Genomic DNA, 20964 nt, shown 5'->3' on the forward strand with positions numbered 1-20964 from the left:
TAGCTTCACTCACTGCGGTGTTAATGTTAGAATATGCCGGTATGTTTGTGGCCCCCATGTCTCGCAACTTTTCTGAGGTTCCGCCTTTTTAAACCCTTTGCTTGTGGGAAAATCCAGATCGGGTACACACTGTATTGGCAAACATAATTCACTCGTTAGTGAGATTCCTTTGTTTGCACGTCCTCTCAGTTTGCAAACTTAACGAAACGAAGGTTGGTTAAGAGTTTCTGCCAATCCGTCGCGGTCTTTGTGGCTGCGGTGCCACGGGCATTAAAGCGCAACTGCGAGCCCTTTGTTCCGTGGCAAGAACGCCCAGTAAAGCTGCGTTCAGTCTCTGACGAAGGTGCCTGTAAACCATTTCCGCAGATCATCGTCACGGACACAGAGCAGGCCGCCACAAGGAGAAACACTACCACGATGGCCATGGTAGGTTTACGTCGTACAAGTCTTTGTAAGTCGGAATGCTTTCATATTCGGTGTAGGATCAGAATGAATTCTAACATGCTAGAATGCAAAAGCATTCCAGAAAGCATTGAGCAGTCACACTCCTCGCTGCCTTCATCTGTCGGCTCATTGGCGGTTGCAGGGAGGTCCAACGGTCACGCGAAAGGGGCCCATGGCGTGAGACAGTACGAGACTCCCTCGGTCCTCACGACCAGCGACATTGAAACCACGAGCTTCCTGGATTCGGAGGACGAGACTACGAGCCGGTCAGTGCTGCGCCCTTGTCCTTTCACCGTTTTTAAAGTGTCGTGTACTTCCATGGCGGAACGCAACCGGTGCTTATCTGCTCTGTTGTGACTTATGGTAACATCCCGAGAGGTGCCCCACCCCTGAAAGATGACCTGCCCCCTATTTTTGGCACGATTTGATATTTTTTAAAAACACAGATAATAGCCCACTTTTAGTAATTGCACTGCCCTGGCCAAGGGTGACTTCGGCAGAAATGGCGGTCGCACTTAGCCAGAACTGGACGTAAGCGAATATTGTTGACTGGGAAGGACAGTCGTCTTTGGTCTCTACATTCACAAGTTTTGTGAGTCATAAAATCTCAAACTAATTTTTTTTTTTTTGCTTTTTTTGATTGCACATTGAAAGTCAGCTTCTTCTTTTCACCTGATTCTCTTTCGCTCTCAGTGGGCTATCTCTCGGGTTATTAAGGTAGTTCCTTTGTAATACTCCTGCTCTAGGGAATGGGCTTTATTACTCGAATGCTGAAAAGATGGAGCTCTTCTTTGAACCATGTAACAATTTCAATTAGATTGGCGAGCCTTTTCTCGGTCCACCCGTTGAAACTTGTAACGAAGGGACAATAATTTCAAAGGTGCGTTTCTTTTTTTTTTTTCTTGGCAAGTTTTCGGCAGGTAAGGGCACGCCATTGTACGTGATGAGTGATTAAACAATTCCCGATTGTCAAATAACACTCTCGCATTCGTGAAGCAGCCGATTGTTGGCGCACTTGTGTTTTGTAAAACCGTGCGTGTGCATGAGGCTGGAGAAGTCTTCTCTGTCGTGCGTGCTAATGCACACTTTGTTGTCATGGGCACCAAACTGTCGAGTATGATTACCTTATGCTGTGCTTGAGCTCTTTTTTTCGAGCCAAACATGCTTACCCCCAAAGAGTTTAGAGAGGGATGAGCTATATTACGATAGATTTGCCCACTTTTTACGTAACTGAATATGCAACCCTGTCCGATCCCTTGGCTGCACTCACACATGGACATGTTTGTGTCGTAGCATCTCGACGACGACGGAAGAGAGCAGTGTGTCTCGAATCTACGCTCGCCACAGGCGCCGACGGCGGAAAAAGATGCCACCTATGAGCAGGGTGCGTGCCTTCACTTCTGTGCTTTTTTCTTTTGTTTATAGCTAGTTTTCTACTTGTACAGCTAGGATAAACAAGCATGGTTTTCCTTTTTTGCTTATTTTCTTTTGCGGTGGAAAATGTAAGGATCAAATGGACTATCCTAGTGTGGCAGGTTTATCAGGAGCAAAAAAACTTCAGCTGTGATAATAAATGTTCCTCCCTCATCTATATGAAAAAAATATCTATATATTTTATAAGCATTGATGTCATGGCTTTGCTAGCTTTCTCTTGCTTTTGCGTAGTAGCCATTGCTGTATAAGCTTGTTGTTTTGGAAAAGCATAGTTGAGTATTGGTGTGTAAAAGGTATGTTCACAAACACCGACCCTTGTATAGCAGAAAGAAAAAAATTAGCTTGGTTGTATTGAGTTTGTTTGTGGAGCGGAGACTATGAGGTCTATAGCTGTGCTCAGTAGTGCTTCTTGGTTTGTTTTTATTTTCTGCCAGTGCCAGAACACAGTTGCTTGGCCTACACATTGGCTTGCTGCATCTCTGTAGTAGCCATGAGACATGCTAGATCAGGAACGACCATTTAAATCAACGAATCTGGTACTGCACCCATATGTGCAACAGCTTTCTTGCTTCAAGTTTTGCTACTCTACTACCACATTTGTTCTATCTATGGAGACTGGATTGCATAAATCCATCAGCACTGTGCTTGAAAAGTTCTGTGGTGGGGTGGGCAGGTTAGGAGGACTCATTTTTGGTTCTGTAACTCAAGTTAGTGTCCCTGTAAGTCATTATACGAGGGGCGTTCATAAAGTTTGTATTATTGTCACGAAGGAATAGAAATTCAGCAATCAAACTCTAGCAGGAGTTGAGACTTTCTCTACATGTTCGCCACCAAAAGTTACACACCTTTTCCAGCGATGCACCACATGCTGGAGGCCATTGTTATAGAACTCCTCGTTTGGAGTGTCCAGGAATCGCTCCACTTCATCAATCACTTGGTCACCATCCTTGAAATGCTTTCCTCTTATTTGGCCACACTGGAAGCGCCTGCCCCATTTAAGGGGAGACACTGCTTTTCGAGGCAAAATTTTACTAAGCAAGCACATTTTTAAAAATGTGTCTTTTTGAAGTTTGGCAAGCACTTATCGTCTTGTCCTGAATGATTTTCGTTAAATAAGTCTCTCTTATCTTGAAGTACTGTCCTGGAAACAAAGTAAAATGGGTCTGTGTATTTTTAAAAATATTATTTCTGAGTGAACTCTTTACATCCTTTACTATTTTATGGAAGCCATATTTTCACTTGTACATATCTAATTTTCACATCTTTTTCTTTCTCTGCTAGCTGTATGCGTGACATATGCAATAAGGGGTACAAGTATATTAAATAGGCTGTCAGGCTTTTTGTAGATGCCTTTTAGGCATCCTGCAAAAAGTGATTTTTGAAACTGGAAAGTTCAAAAGTGTGCTAAAAAGTTTATAAATCATCCTAGAGCTTTCATTTATACCTTATTGGATTCCGCATACCTCTTAGTTCACTGCTATATGTTTATTTTCTTACTTCAGCATTTCAATTTGTCTTAACCCTGCCCATAATCTTTGCAAATTAAATTTTTAATCTTTGCAAATTAAATTTTTAATCTTATAAAAACTAATTAGGTTCAGGGCCGTACCCAGAAAAGAATTTCGGGGGGGGGTTTTCGGGGACAACGGCGGCCATTTTGAAAATGTCTATTGTCTTATTTTTGCCAATGAATCATGTGCATCGGTGGCATATAATGGAGAGTTACAGCAAACCGGAGAATTGGTCCCGGTTTGGTACCCGGTAGCCGACCGGTGCCACTGCGTGTGCGCAGAGGTGGAGATTAAAATCGGCTGGCTGTAAGTGCACCGACCAGGGCCGTACCCAGAAAAAAAATTTCGGGGGGGGGGTCAGAACCCCCTAACTCCCCCTCTGGTTACGGCCCTGGGTTACATCAAAACCAAGTACATAGCTGTAGTCAGATTGTAATGGCAAAGAAGCCATGTAAATTACATTTGAATTGAATCACAAGTTATACAAAAAAAGCTCTAGAAACAGTGTTCCCCCTTAATCAGTGTCATAAACTTGGGCTTTGTCCCCATACTATGCTTCCAGACTGGAATGAATAATCTTAACATTGCTTCCCTTCAAATGCAAAAAAAAAACCAAAAAAAACGGATCACTGCATGCACCAACGGGCGGTGCTATTTTTGTTTCGATTCCCTAGCGGTGTTCCGAGCTACTATAGCATGAAATGTTTATACTGTGCGGAAACTAGAGGGACGCGCGCTCATGTTGATGCCTGTTTTGTTCCGTTTTTTTCAATTTTTTGTGCCGATAATACAAACTTTATGAACGCCCCTCGTATATCTATTCTAATGAGCAAGTTGTCTTGCATGCGGGTGATTGAGCTGTGTCCTTTCCAGACATCGTCAATCAGCAGCATCACTGACAGCACCCTCTCTCTCAACATCATCACAGTCACCTTAAACTTGGGTAGGTACCAGTTGGTCACAATGACTTTCAAAATGGGGCTTTGGAACATAAGCAAGAGCTTGGATAGGTTTGTGGAGTAAATTTTAGACATTTTACATGTATGTCCCGATGGACTAAAACTGCTGGTGGCTGATTTGTGTATAGCTCGTGTCACTTTATGTTCTAGTTGTTGTAAAATACACATCTTGCTTTTTCCCAAGATATGAATAACATAAAAAAAGAACAGAACAATATATCTTCTAAAGAGAAATGTGGAGTACACACTTCTCTGTCAATTATAGCATACGCAGTGCAAGAATAATGGGAAATTCTTGGCCATTGTTGGTTTGATCTCTATTTGTACTGCAAAGTGGTGAAACACTATTAAATTGTAGTTTAGCCACAAAACACTATCACTTAGCAGAAATATGAGGAGTCATGGATTCATGAATGCCCTTATCTTTACAGTGGCTGTGTCTGATAGTGTGACTGCAGGCATGCCTTTTGGTTTGGAGCTCAACTTTTATTCCCAGCTGTTCAAATTAAACCCAGTACTGCGGGAGAATTCAGTTCCTCTAGGCATAACTATGCATTGACCTAAAGCACGCAAGGCCCACTACCTAGACATCTTATGTGCGTCTTCTTGTTTGCGTGTCCAGACACGGTGAACTTCCTTGGCATCAGCATTGTGGGCCAGTCAAACAAAGGAGGAGACGGGGGCATCTACGTTGGTTCCATCATGAAGGGGTGAGCCGATCTGTCTTATCAGTTCCCTAGCCTCTTCTTTTTAGTGTTTGTGCTAGAATGGGACAACCTTCTATTTCTGAAGCCTCTCTTTTGGAGTGACTCAAATGCAGCGATGTTACATACATAACCAAAAACGTTTTCACATACCGGCGATTCAGTGGCAGAAATGGTGCGGGCAATGTCTATAGGCTCATGTTTATGATGTTTGTACCCCGTGAGGTAGCTTCGTTCTTCGGTGTTGAAACGGGACGAAGCTTTCTTGTTTGATTCCGTCGTACGAATCCATAATTGACATCCTCTAACTCTTTGCTAGCCCACTAGAAATGAAGTGTTGGTGATTGAGATGCCATAGCCCCCGGGACCACAGAGATATCTCGGCACGAAAAACGGAGATTTATTTAGGTTACCCGGGGGCAGTTTTGACGTGCAACAGAAATCTGAGTTGTACGGCACCTGCGCCGCCGTCGGCCCTCGTTGGACTGTGGGTACTTTGGACGAGTTGGGAACATGCCAACCTGCGGTCCGTAGGCACGAGAGATTAAAGTGCGAGGACTAGACCAGGGTTTTAAACCTGAATTACTGTCTAATTAATGCAAAAATAAGTGTAATGGCTTTGTTAGCCCATGACGGCAGGGAGGAGCTTCAGTCGTCCCGCTTCAGTCATCCCGCCTCGTCCTTCGGTAACGCTTTGGTATCTCCTGAGCCTTGGAACGTACATGTGCTGGCAAAACACAACAAAAGGTGGTAACTGTGCTGAAGGTTGAGAGGTTGGCCATTCTCTTCTTTTCTGTGACTATGACAGGCTTCAATAAGATGGTTCGTGCTTTTGAGAAAGGAGCACTGTTTAAACTGGTAAACTTATTTTTCCCAAGTTTGCATCTTGAATCTTTTTTCTTTTCTTAGATGGATTTAGTTGCATGCATGACGTGTTTGCTTTTTTTTCTGTAGCGAAATTTGTTGAAGTAAGGTATTTGTTTTACAACATTTTCTTATGTTTGTCAAAAAAGGATGACATTGTGAGGGAGAAATGAAGCTGTAGCGCAGGAAGAAAGGCTGGCTCCTGCATTACCAACAACATTTATTTGAAGAGCCGGGTCCTGGCTTAGTCGCACTCCAACGAACGTCGAAATCTGCTGGTGATCGCTCATGCCTTAGGCAAGTGGTGCGCAGTCGCCGAGCAGCGCTGGTAGCCGTTTGGTGCCGTCTGTCGGGTTCCTTAAAGGTGTATTCGCACGAGAGGTACTCATCTCCGAAGGAAGCTGGGTACGTCTCATAGCTGCGAGGAGGACGGGTTGGTGCGGAAATTTAGAGTAAGCATTCGCACGACGGAGTCTCACGTAGCTGAGCTGGCGGAGTCTTTGTTTTCGTCGACGCTGCTGGCGACCTTCGGGGGCTCATGGAACGAGAGCTAGGTACGAAAGAAAGGCACTCCACACTTCCATGCTGTGGATCGTAATCCTTCCCCCGGCCGCTCTCATGGGGTGACGGGAATTCTGTGGGCCGATAGAATATTTTCTGCGGCCTCCCGCGAGCTCGGGGGATTGACGAACGTCCGTGGTGCGGGACATGTAACCTCAAAACGCGACAACGTTTATTAATGCTCTCCTTGGGGAGAAACTCTGTCGTGCGAATACACCCCAACTGTTACAAGTTTAGTTTAGTGCACTCTCATGCTTGGTTCGCGAACAAAAATTTATCTCTACCCATAGGTATCTAGTGTTTAATCCGTGCAATAGGCTTTATTAATGCTACTTAGTTTTGCTCAAAATTGAAATTTGTTGTGCCATTTAACTTTGCAGTATGAATAGGCTGGGCAACTGACATTGGTAAATTTCTTCGAAGGTTGACCCTTTCAGGAATGGCCTCCCCTTAATACTTCCAAGTGCCGTTTTGTTCCAAAATCGATGCATCCTTGCACATAAATGGGTGGACAATCTGAGACACTGCCAAGGGGCTGCAACCTTGACGTAACGCCACAACTCGGCTCGCCGTGACTGCACGCGCATCTTGACCAACGCTTGCTTTCCCCCTTTGCCACTAGGGGTGCGGTGGCCCTGGACGGCCGCATCGAGCCCGGAGACATGATTCTGCAGGTGAACGACATCAACTTTGAGAACATGAGCAACGACGACGCAGTTCGTGTTCTCAGGGAGACCGTCCAGAAGCCTGGGTCAGTCTCTTTTGCTACTCTCTCTTTTAAGGTGATAGCTTTGCATGGAAAACCTCCGTGAGCCTTTGCTCACATTGGTCATGCCCCAGCAGGGCTGTGGGAGAGAGCGTCAGTGAAATAGTTCTACTAAAAGAGTGTGTCAGCAAAAAGTGCCCACTTTGTTGACACTCTCCCAGGGCCTGATGTCGTAGCACATGCGACCCATGGCGGACTGCACTGCCAGTGGGGGGGGAGCGGGATTGCATTGTGCTAACTTTCGCTTCTTTATTGAAGCTACGAAGTAAAGAGCTGTGTGTTATTTAGTAAGATTGGAGACATTTCATGGTCAAATTGTATGTGGGGTGGCATTTGAGAAAAAAAATTATGGGCAATGTTTTCAAAGAAGAGGTGCATGCACGTAGAAGACGTTTGTTATACATTCACAATTTCTTTGCTATGTGTCAGATCGCGTACCATCCCGATAGCAAGTGCCCTTCGTTAAAAGCACCATCGACTGCAGTGATGTGATTGCTGCGCCAATTGCGCCAAACTGTGCCAAGGGACCCTGCTACATCCTGCTACATTTTGACAAAATATTGGTAATCTGTGCCAAGCCTGCGCCAAAATACCAGTTTTGGTCGCCCTTCAAAATTGAAACTAAACTGAGTACCGTAATTGAGCATGCCTGTGTTATGTTGTGCAAGTGGCTGCCCGACACAAAGTACCCTGCATCAATTGTCCATCTGGTCTTGCATGGTTTTCTCACCGTCTCAAGTTTCGCGCTCTCGTCGTCTCGTGGGTATCGTTTTTTGTTTTTTATAATATAATTTTAAAGATAGACGCGGGTGTGTGCGGAAGCTACTATGCTAGCATGCCGGGTACCAGCCATGCCGTCATGCTGTGAAAGGAAACCATGTTTTAGCGTGGCGGGAGTTACTTTGTGAGCAGCAATCACATCACTGCGAGTGCTATTGCACGTCAGTTTTGCGTCTTGGCACGTCAGTAGTTTAGCCCCACGTTGCCACAAGGAAAGCTTAGTCTTGAATTTTGAGCTAGAAATGCGCTTCCTGTGTAAGGCTCGTCAAAACACGAGGCTCTCTTTATTTGTGTTCTGATCATTGAAAAGCACGGCAAAAGAGCCTACGCGTGCACCACATCTTGCCCCACTGTAATCTTGTGCACAATAAGGTATGTCCACTACGGTCAGCGTCGCCTTGGCAACTCAAAAACAAAGAAAAAGGAGGTTGAAACGACGGGCGTTTTGGGAAGCGTCTTTTTCCGAAATGTCTCAGAATCATAACCTCTGACGCCGTTCGCACCTTTCCTCCCCTTCGTTCCCGCGGGAGCCATTGGCCCCGCCGGCGTCGTGCCTCGCTCACGGAGCGCCCTCCTCTCCCGTCTGCAGCCCCATCAAGCTGGTGGTGGCCAAGTGCTGGGACCCGAACCCGAAGGGGTACTTCACTATCCCGCGGACGGAGCCCGTGCGCCCCATCGACCCCGGGGCGTGGGTGGCCCATACGGAGGCGGCCCGGGGGGCAGGGGGGCCCCCGGGACCCCCCTCCGCACTGGCCCACTCGCGCCTCAGCCTGGGGCAGCCCCCGTCGCTCGTGCTCCGGGGCAACTCCCTGATGCCCTTCCAGGGCGCCCCGGTGCTGCCCGGGGAGCTGAGGCCCCCCTCGGTGTCCACCCTCACTTCCACCTCGTCGTCGGTCACCTCGTCCGTGCCGGAGTCCGAGAGTGCGTGCCTCCTCCTCCTCCTTTTCTCTCTGTACAGCGGTGCTTTTTCTCTGTCAGGGAGGAGTCGTAACGCTTAGGGAGTACTCGCACGACGGATCTCTGTCTACCCATTCCAAAAATTGTGTTTTGTGAAAATAATGTTTTAGTGTCAACTTCGATGCACATTCAGCCCCCATAGACGTGATAAATTGATTCATAGCTCAAATTTACATACACAAAATTAGAAACCTGGTAGATTTGGAAGAAGTACACCTGTAGGGGTCAATATTGCCATTTTCAAAGAATTAAGAATTTATAATATTTTTTGGCACGTGTTGTGAACAACGCGGCATGTACGTCAAATTTTAGCACACACTACGTTGGGGAGAGTTTTAGAAAGGCATCTCTCTACCGCTACCCAAACATGTCAGTGTCTCTACAAGCATTTTGTGCTTGCAGCTCTACCAAAATGCAATTACAACTTTTATTGTGATCATAAACTGCTGTACCTAGAGAGGAAAAAAAAAACAAAGCTAGTTTTTTGAGTGACGTTCTTAAATTGGTTTAAATATGCAAGTATGACACGAGTGGTTGTGTCCGCTCGCGTCGTCTGAGCACGAGCAGTCCCGTGCTGCTCATGCCGAGAGGCGTTTGCCCGTCGCAAGTGGCAAGTTGCCGGCAGTTGTTGCCCACCTTGATGGGTGTTCAGAACAGTTTGGGATATGCACCTCTCAGAAGTGCAATCTTATCCTGTAGTGGAAATTGCAGTTGCGAGCGCACTACTCTCTTGGGAACCGCTGTTGCAAACATGGCACCGGCTTCAAACACAAATTTTCTTGGCTTCAGAGTTTAGTGCCCTCCCAACCTCTTGCACCTTGCAGGTTAACTTCAAGGCAGGTTTGGGTGCCCATGCTATTTCTGAAAAATAGTCTACATATATACTACCTAAAACTCAAATGTGGTGCGGGTTCGGCACATGCACATTTACGACGATGCTAGTTCCTTGGGTGTTTATAGTACCTAAGTAGTATACTGTCGAGACCGGTTATGGCGAAGTCAACGGGAATCGGAAATCACTTCGCTATATCCGCTATTTCGTTATAACCGACTTCGTTATGACCGGTCTCAACAGTATTCCGTCCCCAAAGCTCCCTGTTCACATATATAATGTTGCCAGTGCTAGTTTATCTCCAATTGCTATTTAACTTTTACATACCATAATGTGCTAAAATGTGATACCTTGACAAATTTGTAGAAGAATGTGCCCACAACTGTACCGCCATTTACTGTATGCCTAAGGCTGCCTGCCTGCCGTGACGAGCATTCTTATGCAGTACATAGGGCCGACTCTGGCCGTCCCTGACTGTCTTTATGTCGCGTGGGTCCCTGCAGGGCAGTTCCAGGACAATATGCTGACCATAGAGACGGACATGGAGACCATTGTCAAGGCCATGGCCGCTCCTGATTCCGGCCTGGACGTGCGGGACCGCATGTGGCTCAAGATCACCATCCCCAAGGCCTTCATTGGTACGGTGCACGCCTGTTGCTCGGAGGAAGTCACGTCTTGGCGCAAATCTTGCTTTGTCTCGAAGCGTTTTTCTTTTATACTCCTCCGATACACTTGTTGAGAATTCGCTACCATCTATACTCCATCAGTGTTGGGTAAAGTACATCTAAAAGGTACTTCAAGTAGAGTACAAAGTAAATGAAACTTGATGTACTTTAAGTAGAGTATTAAGTATGCTGGATGCAACATACTTGAGGTAAAGTACTATAAATACAGTGTACTTTCAAAGTAAAGTAGAAGTATTTTAACACAATCTTTCATGATGCCCTTTCATTCCCCTGTACAGTGATTTTTTAACCGGTATGCATTGCCCAGGGGTGCATGACCTAGTTTCAAAAACAGCAGGGAATATTTGATGAAGTCAAGTGGCCACTGAGTAGTTATTTTCAGGAATGGAGCCAAATTCAGAAGTCCCTCTCCTGAATTTGACGGCCCTTGCACTGGATTGTTGCGCTCAAGGGGGTTAAATGTACGAGGGGAGAGCATGGCGTCGGCCCCGTAGCTTCCGCAAGCAGTCCTCTCATAGAGGAGTGTCCTCTCCTTAATGAAAAAAACAAAATAAAAACAGTGAGTGTGCAAGCAAGCTGGTGATAATTAATCATAATGTGGCACCTGAAATTGGGATGCAAAAAAATGAAGGAACTTTCAGATAGAAAAAAGAAGAAAAGAATGTCGAAAAACATTGCGACGTTCCCCTCTGTTGTCTTTTACTTCGACTTGAAAAATTAATTTTCTGCACCACAGTCTCAGGTGCTACATTATGATTAATTTTGCTCTCCTAATATTTTAAACCTCCTCGCTCGCGCTGACCGACCGAAAAGTAGCGAGAGTTCAAAAAGCTACGGGAAAGCTGCCCCCGGAACAAACGGAGTGATGCATCATCTGCTCACGTTTCTAATGAGAGTAGAATATCCCTCCCAGTTTTTCTTCGGAGTTGACAAAGCATCATTTCCTGATATACAAGCTTAACATACCAAATCTGGGGAATGTACTTTCAGGTCGGGAATCGAACTTACCTCGGAAAGTACAAGAAAAAAATACTTTAAGTAAAGTACAAGTACATACTCAGTGAATGTACTTCAAGTAAAGTACAAGTTTCCTAAATTTACTTGAAGTAGTACCCTAAGTACAATGTACTTAAAGTACTTCCCAACCCTGTACTCCATTCACCTTTAAGCTGAGATTGTGGTAGAAGCTACGAGCACGTTGAACCAGTCATTTGTCGGTTCTTCGCCACGTGATCACACTCTCGCCCAAATCGTTGCAGTCAGATGGTGAAAGGGAAGCATTTGATTAGTCCGGCGAAAGCGTAGCTCCCACCACAGTCTTAGATTAGGGATGAACGGAGTAGGGGGTGGCATTCTCAATCTTTTTTATCTCAAGGAATGCCTATTTCTAGTCATGTGCAAATAATGGATTTTGAGTTCGAAGTGAATCACGGTTTTGGCCAAATATTTTCGAATCAAATAGATTCTCCATGCTTTTCACTGCCGTGCCCCATGCACGAAAATTCAGCTGAACTTGGGAAGGTTGCTACGCTCGGTTAATGAGTTCTAATATAGCTATAGCATTTTTGGACTGTGGCATGTAAACGACAAAATGGTCGCAGCTTTCCTAATCAAAGAGATTTATAAGTCTGATTTTCAAATTTGACCAAAAATTAGAATTGTGCAAATATCAAAATCTTTCCAAGCGAATTGAATCGAATTGAATATTTTCGAATATGAATGGTAGTTCCAAGTAAGAACATTTTTTTAAAACATATTTTCTATTTGATGTGAATTAAGGGGAGACACTGATCTTTAAGACAAAAATATACAAAGAAAACTTTTTTTTTTTTAAATTGTGGTTTTTGAAGAATGGCAGGCACTTATCGTCTTGTCCTGAGCGATTTTCATTAAATAAGTCTCTTATCTTGAAATATTGTCTTGGAAACGAAGTCAAATAAATCGGTGGATGTTTTTTTTATATTATTTCTGGGTGAACTATTTACTCCCTTTACTATTTTACAGAAGCCATATCTCCACTTGCACATACGTAGCCTTCATATTTTTTTTTTCTTTCTCTGGCAGGTGAATTTGTGACATATGCAATAAGGGATACAAACCAGCACGTAGCCAGGGGGGGGCCCATGGGGCCCGGCCCCCCCCCCTCCCCAAAATCTTCCATTTTGCTGGGACCTCCTCTCCCCCCTCCCCCTCATACAGCATTTTGTCATGGGTGGGCCCCCCTTGAAACAAAATCCTGGCTACGTGCCTGGGTACAAATATAATAAATAGGGCATCGGGCTTTTCTTGGGTGCCTTTTGGGTGCCCTGCAATAAATCAGTTTGAAACTGGAGAGTTCAAGAGTGTACTAAAACGTTTATAAAGCATCCTAGGGCTTTCATTTACGCCTTGTATTCCACATACCTTTTAGTTCACAGATATATGTTTATTTTCTTTCACGTTTAGCGTAACAGAAAGGGCACAAGCCAGCGATTATAAAAATATAGTTAGTTTGGGTAACTAAAAAAATCGCGGAACAGGGCAACTCCGCTTCATTTTTGTTTTTGGAAAAACTATGCAATCCTTTCAGTATAACCTAGGAAGACCACATGTTAAATATTATGACATAGTTCTGTCTAACCGCTCATTCACACTGGAAGCGGATCCGCGTTCACAAAGCGGTTGCGAACGCAGTTGTATAAAGATCCAGTACAATTGCACGCGTGCTCGATGACATCAAGTGCGCGTGCAATTGTACTGAATCTTATACAACTGCGTTCGCAACCGCTTTGCGAACGCGGATCCACTTCCAGTGTGAATGAGCGGTAAATGTTTCTTAAATGGTCTGGCAGAATTTGCAACTTGCCAAGTTGCTAAAATCGGCTAACTCGAGCGGGCGAATTGAGGCGTAACCAACAGCGCAGTCAAACCTACGGCGTGGGCGTAGCCAACATTGAGCTAAATGTCATCACCGTTGCCCCCTTTTGCTTGTTTTTTCTTCTCTGGGCAAGCGTAATGGGTGACCTCAGCAACGTTTCCTCTCGGCGCTCCGCGGTGTTGACGTAATTGGCGGACGGCACTTCTTGAGAGCCGTCCGGCCGCCCTGCCGTGGTCCCGCCGTTACCGCTGTCTCCCGCGTCGCAACCGCCGTCGTCGTCTCACCGTTTGTGATAATTGTCTCTCAGAGCTTCGTCCAGTCTATGGACACTACGTGCGCAGACTTATGCTGCAGTTGTGCAGACGTTGTTGAATGTCGTAGACACCAATACATGATAAAGGGTGCGGTGCAGACGACACTTGTGCCTGTCACACGCCCGCCCCAATCTTGCCCGTCGTTGCGTAGAGGATCACGTGACATCTTGTACCACATGACAGCCATGTTCTTGGCGGCCCGAGTCCAATGTTGCCGGATGGAGCCGAAGTTTCGGTTTTGTTTTCTGCTCGTGTCTCAAATTAGATTTAGAAATATATGTCTTGTTTTTCGCAAAACGAATGACGTCGTGTCTTTTACTAGTGCTTTCTGATGTCGAATCACACATTATCCCAAAACCTTTAAAATTGAGCGGAATTGCCCTTTAAAGGACACATGCAAAGGAAAAAGACATTTTTTAAACAGCCTGGTTGGGAAAAGGAAGTCATAAAACGAATTTACTTGGAAAAATAAAAATTTTTAGAGCTATATTTACGGTGCTATATGAATTTCTAGTTGCTGCCCACGGGTGCCGCAAAAAGGTGGCCGCTATTTGTCATGTGGTACTGCGCTCTTTCGGAAGCTTCCTATGGTCTCTAAAAGCTACTTATTCATCTTTATTTCAAGTGCAACAAAAACGAAGATTAAGAAGTATTTTTTAGAGCCCAGAGGAAGCTCCTGAAAAAGCGCAAGCAGACATGATAGACCTGTGCGCCGTTCAGATGATGGCGGCGGCACTGCGGAGCAGACAAACTTGCATGGCGGCGGCAGCGGCGGTGTGGAGAAATGCGTTGAAACGGCGGCGCACCATGCTCAGCGTCCGGCGGCGGCGTGACTTTAAGGCGGCAGCGGCGCCGCGCAACAGCGCACAAGTGTATTACGTGATCCGCAGCGGTTCCCACAGGCGACAACTACAAATTAGTTTTGCGCCGTAAATGTAGCTCTAAAAATTTGTTTTCTTCGTTGTAAATTCGTTTTATAACAATCTTTTTCCATCTAGGCTGTTTTAAAAAAATGTTTTTTTCTTTTGCGTGTGCCCTTTAACACATACTCGCATAATTGCGGCTGATAGCCCCATTGAGTGCGCTTCTTACAAAGAGCTTTTGCACTGCGGTGAAACAATACCTGAGGAGCCTGCGAGCTTTGCGGGTATTACTTCCCCGCAGTGCACAAGTGCACACTGAGAAGTGCACTCAACGGGGCTATCTGCCACACAACACTGCAAAAAGTGTGAATACCTCAGTTCACCTCAAAGTGAATATCAAATAGCATATTACTCGAAACTACTGTTAAAATATTCGCACAACACTACATATCTCACTTTGTGGACAGCTAAGGAACACCTCTCGGTCTGGGCATTGATGTACTAAAGCTGGCTGAAAGCTTACTAACATTGTAAACTGTAATGCAGATAATATGGAGCGTTTGGCCCTTATTATCTAGGTGGTCGATATCTACTGAAACACTGGTTAAATGGGAAGCATGTACTTTAACCAAGGGCAGGGATGATGGTCAAGGAAATTCGAAGCTTGGGGGAACCTATGAGGTAACTCTGGGAAACCTCCGTGTTCCTAGAAACCTAGTTTGAGAACCGATGATCTAGGTCAGTAAAGACAAAAGGCAAAACCTTCTATGTTGTCGCTCTAGTTCTCCAAGTAGAAACGTCAGGACGGGAGAACCTTGGTTGCTTTTAAAATTGAGCCGCGATCAGTAGGATGAGTGCTTTTTAACTTTTAGCCTAATGTAGGGCCTCATATATCGGAGCCAGAGTGTTTTATGCGGTCGCGAGTTGACAGCTTCTTTGGATTGCTTTTTAGTCTTTGTCGGCCTCTTTTCCCATTTCATTTATGCTCATTCTTGTGTCGAGAAAGCGTTTGGGACGAAGACACGGCATCTCGCTGTCTCCCTCCACCTTCGGTTCAGGTGTGGACGTGGTGGACTGGCTGGCGAGCCACGTGCAGGGCTTCCAGGATCGCAAGGAGGCCAAAAAGTTTGCCAACCTGCTGCTCAAGGCGGGCCTCATCCGCCACACGGTCAACAAGCTCTCCTTCTCGGAGCAGTGCTACTACGTCTTCGGGGACCTCTGCTCAGGTACGTGGGATTGTGGACTTTTACAGGAAGTTGGTCTTCAGCCCCAACAGGCGTCCATTGTCTCCGCCTTAGGCGAGAGCCAGTGCTAACCAGCCGTCTTTAGCGCCCATCACGCAATAGCAATGTACGACTGCATGCCGGATTGAAACGGGCAGGGATCGAGCACAAGATCCCCGGGTTCCGCGACACGAGCTTTCGCACCACGTGCTCCGAGCCGCGGCGGTCGGGTCGGTGGCGTTCTCTTAAAGCGATGGCTTTATGCGGGTGCCCCGTACAGACCTTGCTCACTCGTGTCGGTCGAGACGTAGCGAGGCCACGGAAAAGAGTGTCGGCGATGGAGCGCCGCCATCAACTTGATGCGCAGCCGTTTGTTTTGCTCCTCTCGGTTTTCTTACGTGGAGAACCGGTCGAGTCTTCTCGTACCAAAGCTGCCTCCCTGATTCCCGTTGGCGCTTCTCTCCCCCTCCCCCCCCCCCCCCTTCCCCGCAGAACTGTGTGCCTTGCGTCTGGGGGCCGAGAGCGAGGCGGACAGGGACACCCTGGGGCCCCTACCGGCCCCCGGGGGGACGTCCTCGTGCGGCCTGGGCCCGCCCTGGGGGCCCTTCTCGGCGGGGGCGTCTGGCTACCTGGGGCCGGGTGCCTTCCTGCCCCTGGGCTATCCGCCCCCGTCCTCCTCCGTGGCCAACCACAGCGAGGCCGCCCTCGCCTCCTACGTCAACTACGCCCGCGAAGGCAGCGCCCACAGCGGCTCTGGTGGGCGGCCCCTTCTTTGCTTGGTTTTCGGGAGGACCGACCTTAACGAAACGGCTCGCAAAAAATGTGGACGTGCAAACAGAGTGCGCGGGTCGGACAAATGCCGACAGTTTCTTTTTTTCTTTTTGACCTTCGCATTTTTGTGCACCGCTCCGCTATCGTAAGTCACGTGGCGACTTGCCGAAATCACCATTTTAAGTGGTGGGGGGGGATACAGCGTAGAATTGCCTTTTTTCCGCAAAAAAGTACTGTTTCAAAACTTTTTTTTTTTCTTTTCGGCATGTACAATTAATAGTGAACATTCTCACAAAGTTTTATCGACATGAGTTGAAAACAAAGCCAGAAATAATTATTGACATGCGAGGCGCACTGCGCTTGCATGATCCCGTAGAGACTGTAATAAGCAGCAGTTTTGAAACCCGACAGTTCCGCGGCTATTAGGCTTAGCGTGGTGCGCGTACCCCCGTTCAAAGTGTTATTTCGCAAACTTTTTAAATAGCTTTTTTTATGTATTTGATTGCATCTTCGTAATCATCCCCTTAATTTGGGGAGGATTACGAAGTGTAAATTAGTGTACATCCCCTTAATTTGGAAAAGCGCAGGAAACGTATCTGTTTCGTTGGGTACGTATTGTAATGATATCTTGTTGCAGAGTTTAAGGAAGGGTGCATGGTGGTGCATTTCTTCCTGCTTGCTCGAAAACTGATCCCTGCAGATGATGTGGTGGGACTATATTAGGAGCGGTTTTGCAGAAGGTGTCTTGTTCCAGAGAAAGAACAAATGGAATGAACTTTTTTTTATTGCGTGAAATCGAGCATTTCCCTGACCTGTCAGGAGTGGCCATAGGGTAGAGGAATGAAATTGACCTTCCCTTAAACCCCCCTCATTCATCCTTCTTGTTGCCAATGCGTTTGCACGGCAACCAGAACTTTGAGCTCGTTTTCTTTTGGGTAGCACCCAGAATGTAAGTAGAAAACGCAAGCCTGCAAAATTTTTGTATGAAATCGGCCTATGCCAAGTCTACATAGTTTCACTCTGGAACAATAGTCATTTACCATACCAATCCCCCGAAAGAATGAAATGTGTGACAAGATATTAGCAGCATTTCAATTTCGTCGTTTTCACACGGCCAACGCGTGGCACCTCGTTTTAGGAGGCAGTGGCGGTTGCGGCACCACCACCAAGGACCACGGGGGCGGCAACAACAGCGACTCTGAAGGGGCCAGCCAGCGCAGCGGCCTTTGCGGGGCCGCGGCGGGGGGCGACAACAGCAGCAACAGCGACCACAGCACCCGCACGAGCCGGTCGCGCGAGCCCCAGGCGCCCCAGGCGGTCTCGCAGCCACCGCCCGGCGGGGGACTCGAGTCGATGCCGCACGACCTGACCGGTAGTAGGCAGTCCTTTCGCATGGCCATGGGCAACCCCTGCGAGTTCTTTGTCGACGTCATGTGATCCCTCCTGGCAGGAGGAGTTGCAGAACCTGGGAAAGCAGCACCACCGCCTTTAGCGTGCGGTGGGCCGACAGCAAAGTGGCACGACCCGGTTGGCTGGCGAACATCTCCCGATCGGTTGTGCCGCCTAAGTTGCCGGGCATCCGTCGTTTGGGACCCTTGAATTGTCCTCGCAGCCATTGAATAGGCTATTCGCGAGTCCATATACAGCAGTTCTGGAATCTTCAACTGCAACAAAATGTTCAGTTGGGTTAGTTGGTTCATGACTGGATAGAAGCGCCGAACGACAGGGACAAAGTGAAAAAGGGAACGACAGAACGGAGCGCATTTGCAACTGAAAGTTTATTAGAAAACACACTGACTTAAATACTTTAATAAAACCATGTCACTTCCAGTCACGCCACTGTCTCTAAAAATAACATTTCCTTATCTAACAGGGCCACAGACTGCTCACCGATACACTTATACGAGCTCCTGGTTTTGATGACAAACGCTTCGTGAATTTCCCTAGTTGTTTTTCCTCTGTGTCGATTCAGGATAGTTGTGTTCGAAAACAAGAGGGTGCACGGGCATCGATCACAATGCGTTGCCGGACGCCGTCTGGACGTCTGACAGTGCATTGCGATGCATTGCAACCACAACCATTCTGCGACTACGGAGCGAAAATAGAACTAGGGAAATTTACGAAGCGTTTATCATCGAAGCTGATAAGTGTATCAGTGAGCCGCCTGTGGCCCTGTTACATAAGGAAATGTTATTTTTAGAAAGAGAGTGGGGTTGCTGGAAGAGAGGTGGTTTTATTCAAGTCACCAAGTCGGTGTGTTTCTTAATAAACTCCCAGTTGAGAGTGCTCTCCGTGTTGCCGTTACCTCCCTCCCTCGTCGTTCGGTGCATCATCGTAACTTCGAAAGGGCCAATCTGGATGCAAGCCTTTGCTTCTAGGTATGGGTAGATTGACGGCGGTGGTGCTGCTTTCCCTACGCCTAACTCCGTGCCGCATGGACCAATGCCTCGAGCGGACGAGGCGCGTGATGTTTCGCTTGTCGTAGGTGTGCGGCTATCGTTGCTTTCGTGCGGAATCGAATTCAGTTAACAATTGGGTGCTTGCCATTCAGCCGGAAAAATTATTACGGCCTCGACGTGCGCAAGTTTGCTGAGACACGCGCTCGTGTGTGCCCGGACACATCCTTGTTATGGTGGTGAGGCTGTCCGTATTATGGCGTGTGCCTCGAACCACGTCGCCTGCGCGGGTGCGACGGCACCTGTGTGCACACTCTGTGGCCTGTTTTTGACTTTGCTTCTTTTTTGCCACAAGCCCAGTTTGTAGAAAAGCTATGCAGTGGTGCTATCATTCAAGCTTCGAAGTCAGGTTAATTTATTTGTGACTCTGGGTGTGGTAGGCTGGAAGCTTTTGGAGGGTTATGAAGTGACGACGAAGTACTAGGTGTAAGTGATACCGGTCGTGGCCTTTTTAGGTATAACCCGAACTGGTCCATTAAACAGAAGTTGCTAGGATATATTTATTGCCCAATCCTTTGTTTGTTCCTTGCTTTAGAAATTAATGCCACAGCATCGAATGATGAGGTCACATTATTAGGTGGTGTGTTCGTGAAAACAAACATCGCATCAGCGAGGCAAAAATATTGGTTTCTAGGGTGGCCCATATAGCATGCATTATGCAAAGCAGAGTGTAGTTAGCTCGAAGCAGTTGGTCCTCTTCTTTTTTTTTCTAACTGGACAGGTTATAATTTTTTATGTATGACTTGACTTGCTTCAAAATCAGTCTGCACTAAACTGCATAATGTAATGGGTAGTGGTACTTTTAATTAATTTTTAAATATTTTTGTTGGAACGGGTCGGGCATACTAGATTTCTTTACCAACTCTCGAGTGCATCTCTGGGCACTGCATGCAGCGTACAATTCCCTTTCTCAACCTACCTTTGAGCCTTTTGTTTGGCTCGTAGATGCGTTTGTCCCGTAAACAGAAGGACTACCTTCAAATCCTCTGCTAGGAGCTCCAATGCACACCAGAAAGAATGTACCTGGTTCGGTCAAGTTTGCTGAGCATCGTGGCTGGCATGCTTACAAACTTTTTTTTGTTGCCAAATATTGTTGTGCACAGTTGAGCACATATGCAGTGCAGTCTTCCTACACTACCAATTTCTGTTGCCACTGGTCCTATTTAGTGCCTGGTTCAATTGAGCAGTCTGTAGGAGTGTGAACCTGTGAGCTGCCTGTTCTTGCCTTTTCTCTTTGTTGTCTAAGCACGATTGCTTCGTAGATCTTTCCTCCTGGTACAGGTTAGTTCTAGGAGGAAAGTTTCTGCGTTGCAGGTATTCCTTGCCGGAAAATGTGAATACGTCTGAACCTGCCTGGCCTCCTCCTTATGGTGCTTCCTTGAAACCTTGCATGTGTTCTCTGGTGTTCCTGCGCCTGCATGCTGTGTGTGTCCCCACGCGGCCTGTTTGTACTCACAGGCAAACCAGGTTCCCGATGTGTGCCTCGATACAGAAAACCGTGAGAATTCCCTCTTTTTTGGTCTCATCATCGCCTCATCACTCTCAACAAAGGTTTAACAGCTGTTGCGACTGCTGGGCAATGTTGACATTGTAGCCGACGGTCTGGGCACGTGGCAGACAACGTTGTCCACTTTTCTGTTTTGGCAGAGACTATTTATGTTAGTCGCGGCAGAAGATACGGTGTTCAGTGGCTATTGGTAGTGAAGGAAAAGGAGCTTTGCAATGCTGAATAGGGGCCCAGGGAATAACAGGTGCGCTACTCAAGGGTACTGGAAAGCATAAATATTTGCCACTTAGGTTAGTAACCTACTGAGCACTTTCAACCACTGTAGTAGTTCTTCCTTTTGTGTATAAATTCATTTGCGAGTCAGCACTTGTGTGTTGTGCATGTTCCAACGCTTCTTCAGTATGTAGAGAAAAACGGCGATGCCTCGTTCACCCCAACGGTGTCGCGATCTGTACATATATATAGTAAAGAATGG

The 20964-nt window shown here is 46.6% G+C and overlaps 1 protein-coding gene across 1 annotated transcript in view; it reads left to right on the forward strand.

Annotated features, from left to right (window-relative positions):
- The window catches only part of LOC8029178 (segment polarity protein dishevelled homolog DVL-3), a 46629-nt gene that overhangs the window by 21842 nt on the left and 3823 nt on the right, over window positions 1-20964 (forward strand). Inside the window, exons 5-15 of the mRNA XM_029989630.4 lie at window positions 367-426; window positions 587-710; window positions 1738-1828; window positions 4263-4332; window positions 4971-5058; window positions 7100-7228; window positions 8613-8944; window positions 10316-10450; window positions 15591-15758; window positions 16248-16511; window positions 17665-17898. Coding sequence (XP_029845490.2) covers window positions 367-426; window positions 587-710; window positions 1738-1828; window positions 4263-4332; window positions 4971-5058; window positions 7100-7228; window positions 8613-8944; window positions 10316-10450; window positions 15591-15758; window positions 16248-16511; window positions 17665-17898 — 1695 coding nt within the window. The remainder of the gene's footprint in view (window positions 1-366; window positions 427-586; window positions 711-1737; window positions 1829-4262; window positions 4333-4970; window positions 5059-7099; window positions 7229-8612; window positions 8945-10315; window positions 10451-15590; window positions 15759-16247; window positions 16512-17664; window positions 17899-20964) is intronic.

The sequence above is a fragment of the Ixodes scapularis genome, unplaced genomic scaffold (assembly GCF_016920785.2).
Source record: "Ixodes scapularis isolate PalLabHiFi unplaced genomic scaffold, ASM1692078v2 PGA_scaffold1__304_contigs__length_218370807, whole genome shotgun sequence".
Classification (NCBI taxonomy): domain Eukaryota; kingdom Metazoa; phylum Arthropoda; class Arachnida; order Ixodida; family Ixodidae; genus Ixodes; species Ixodes scapularis.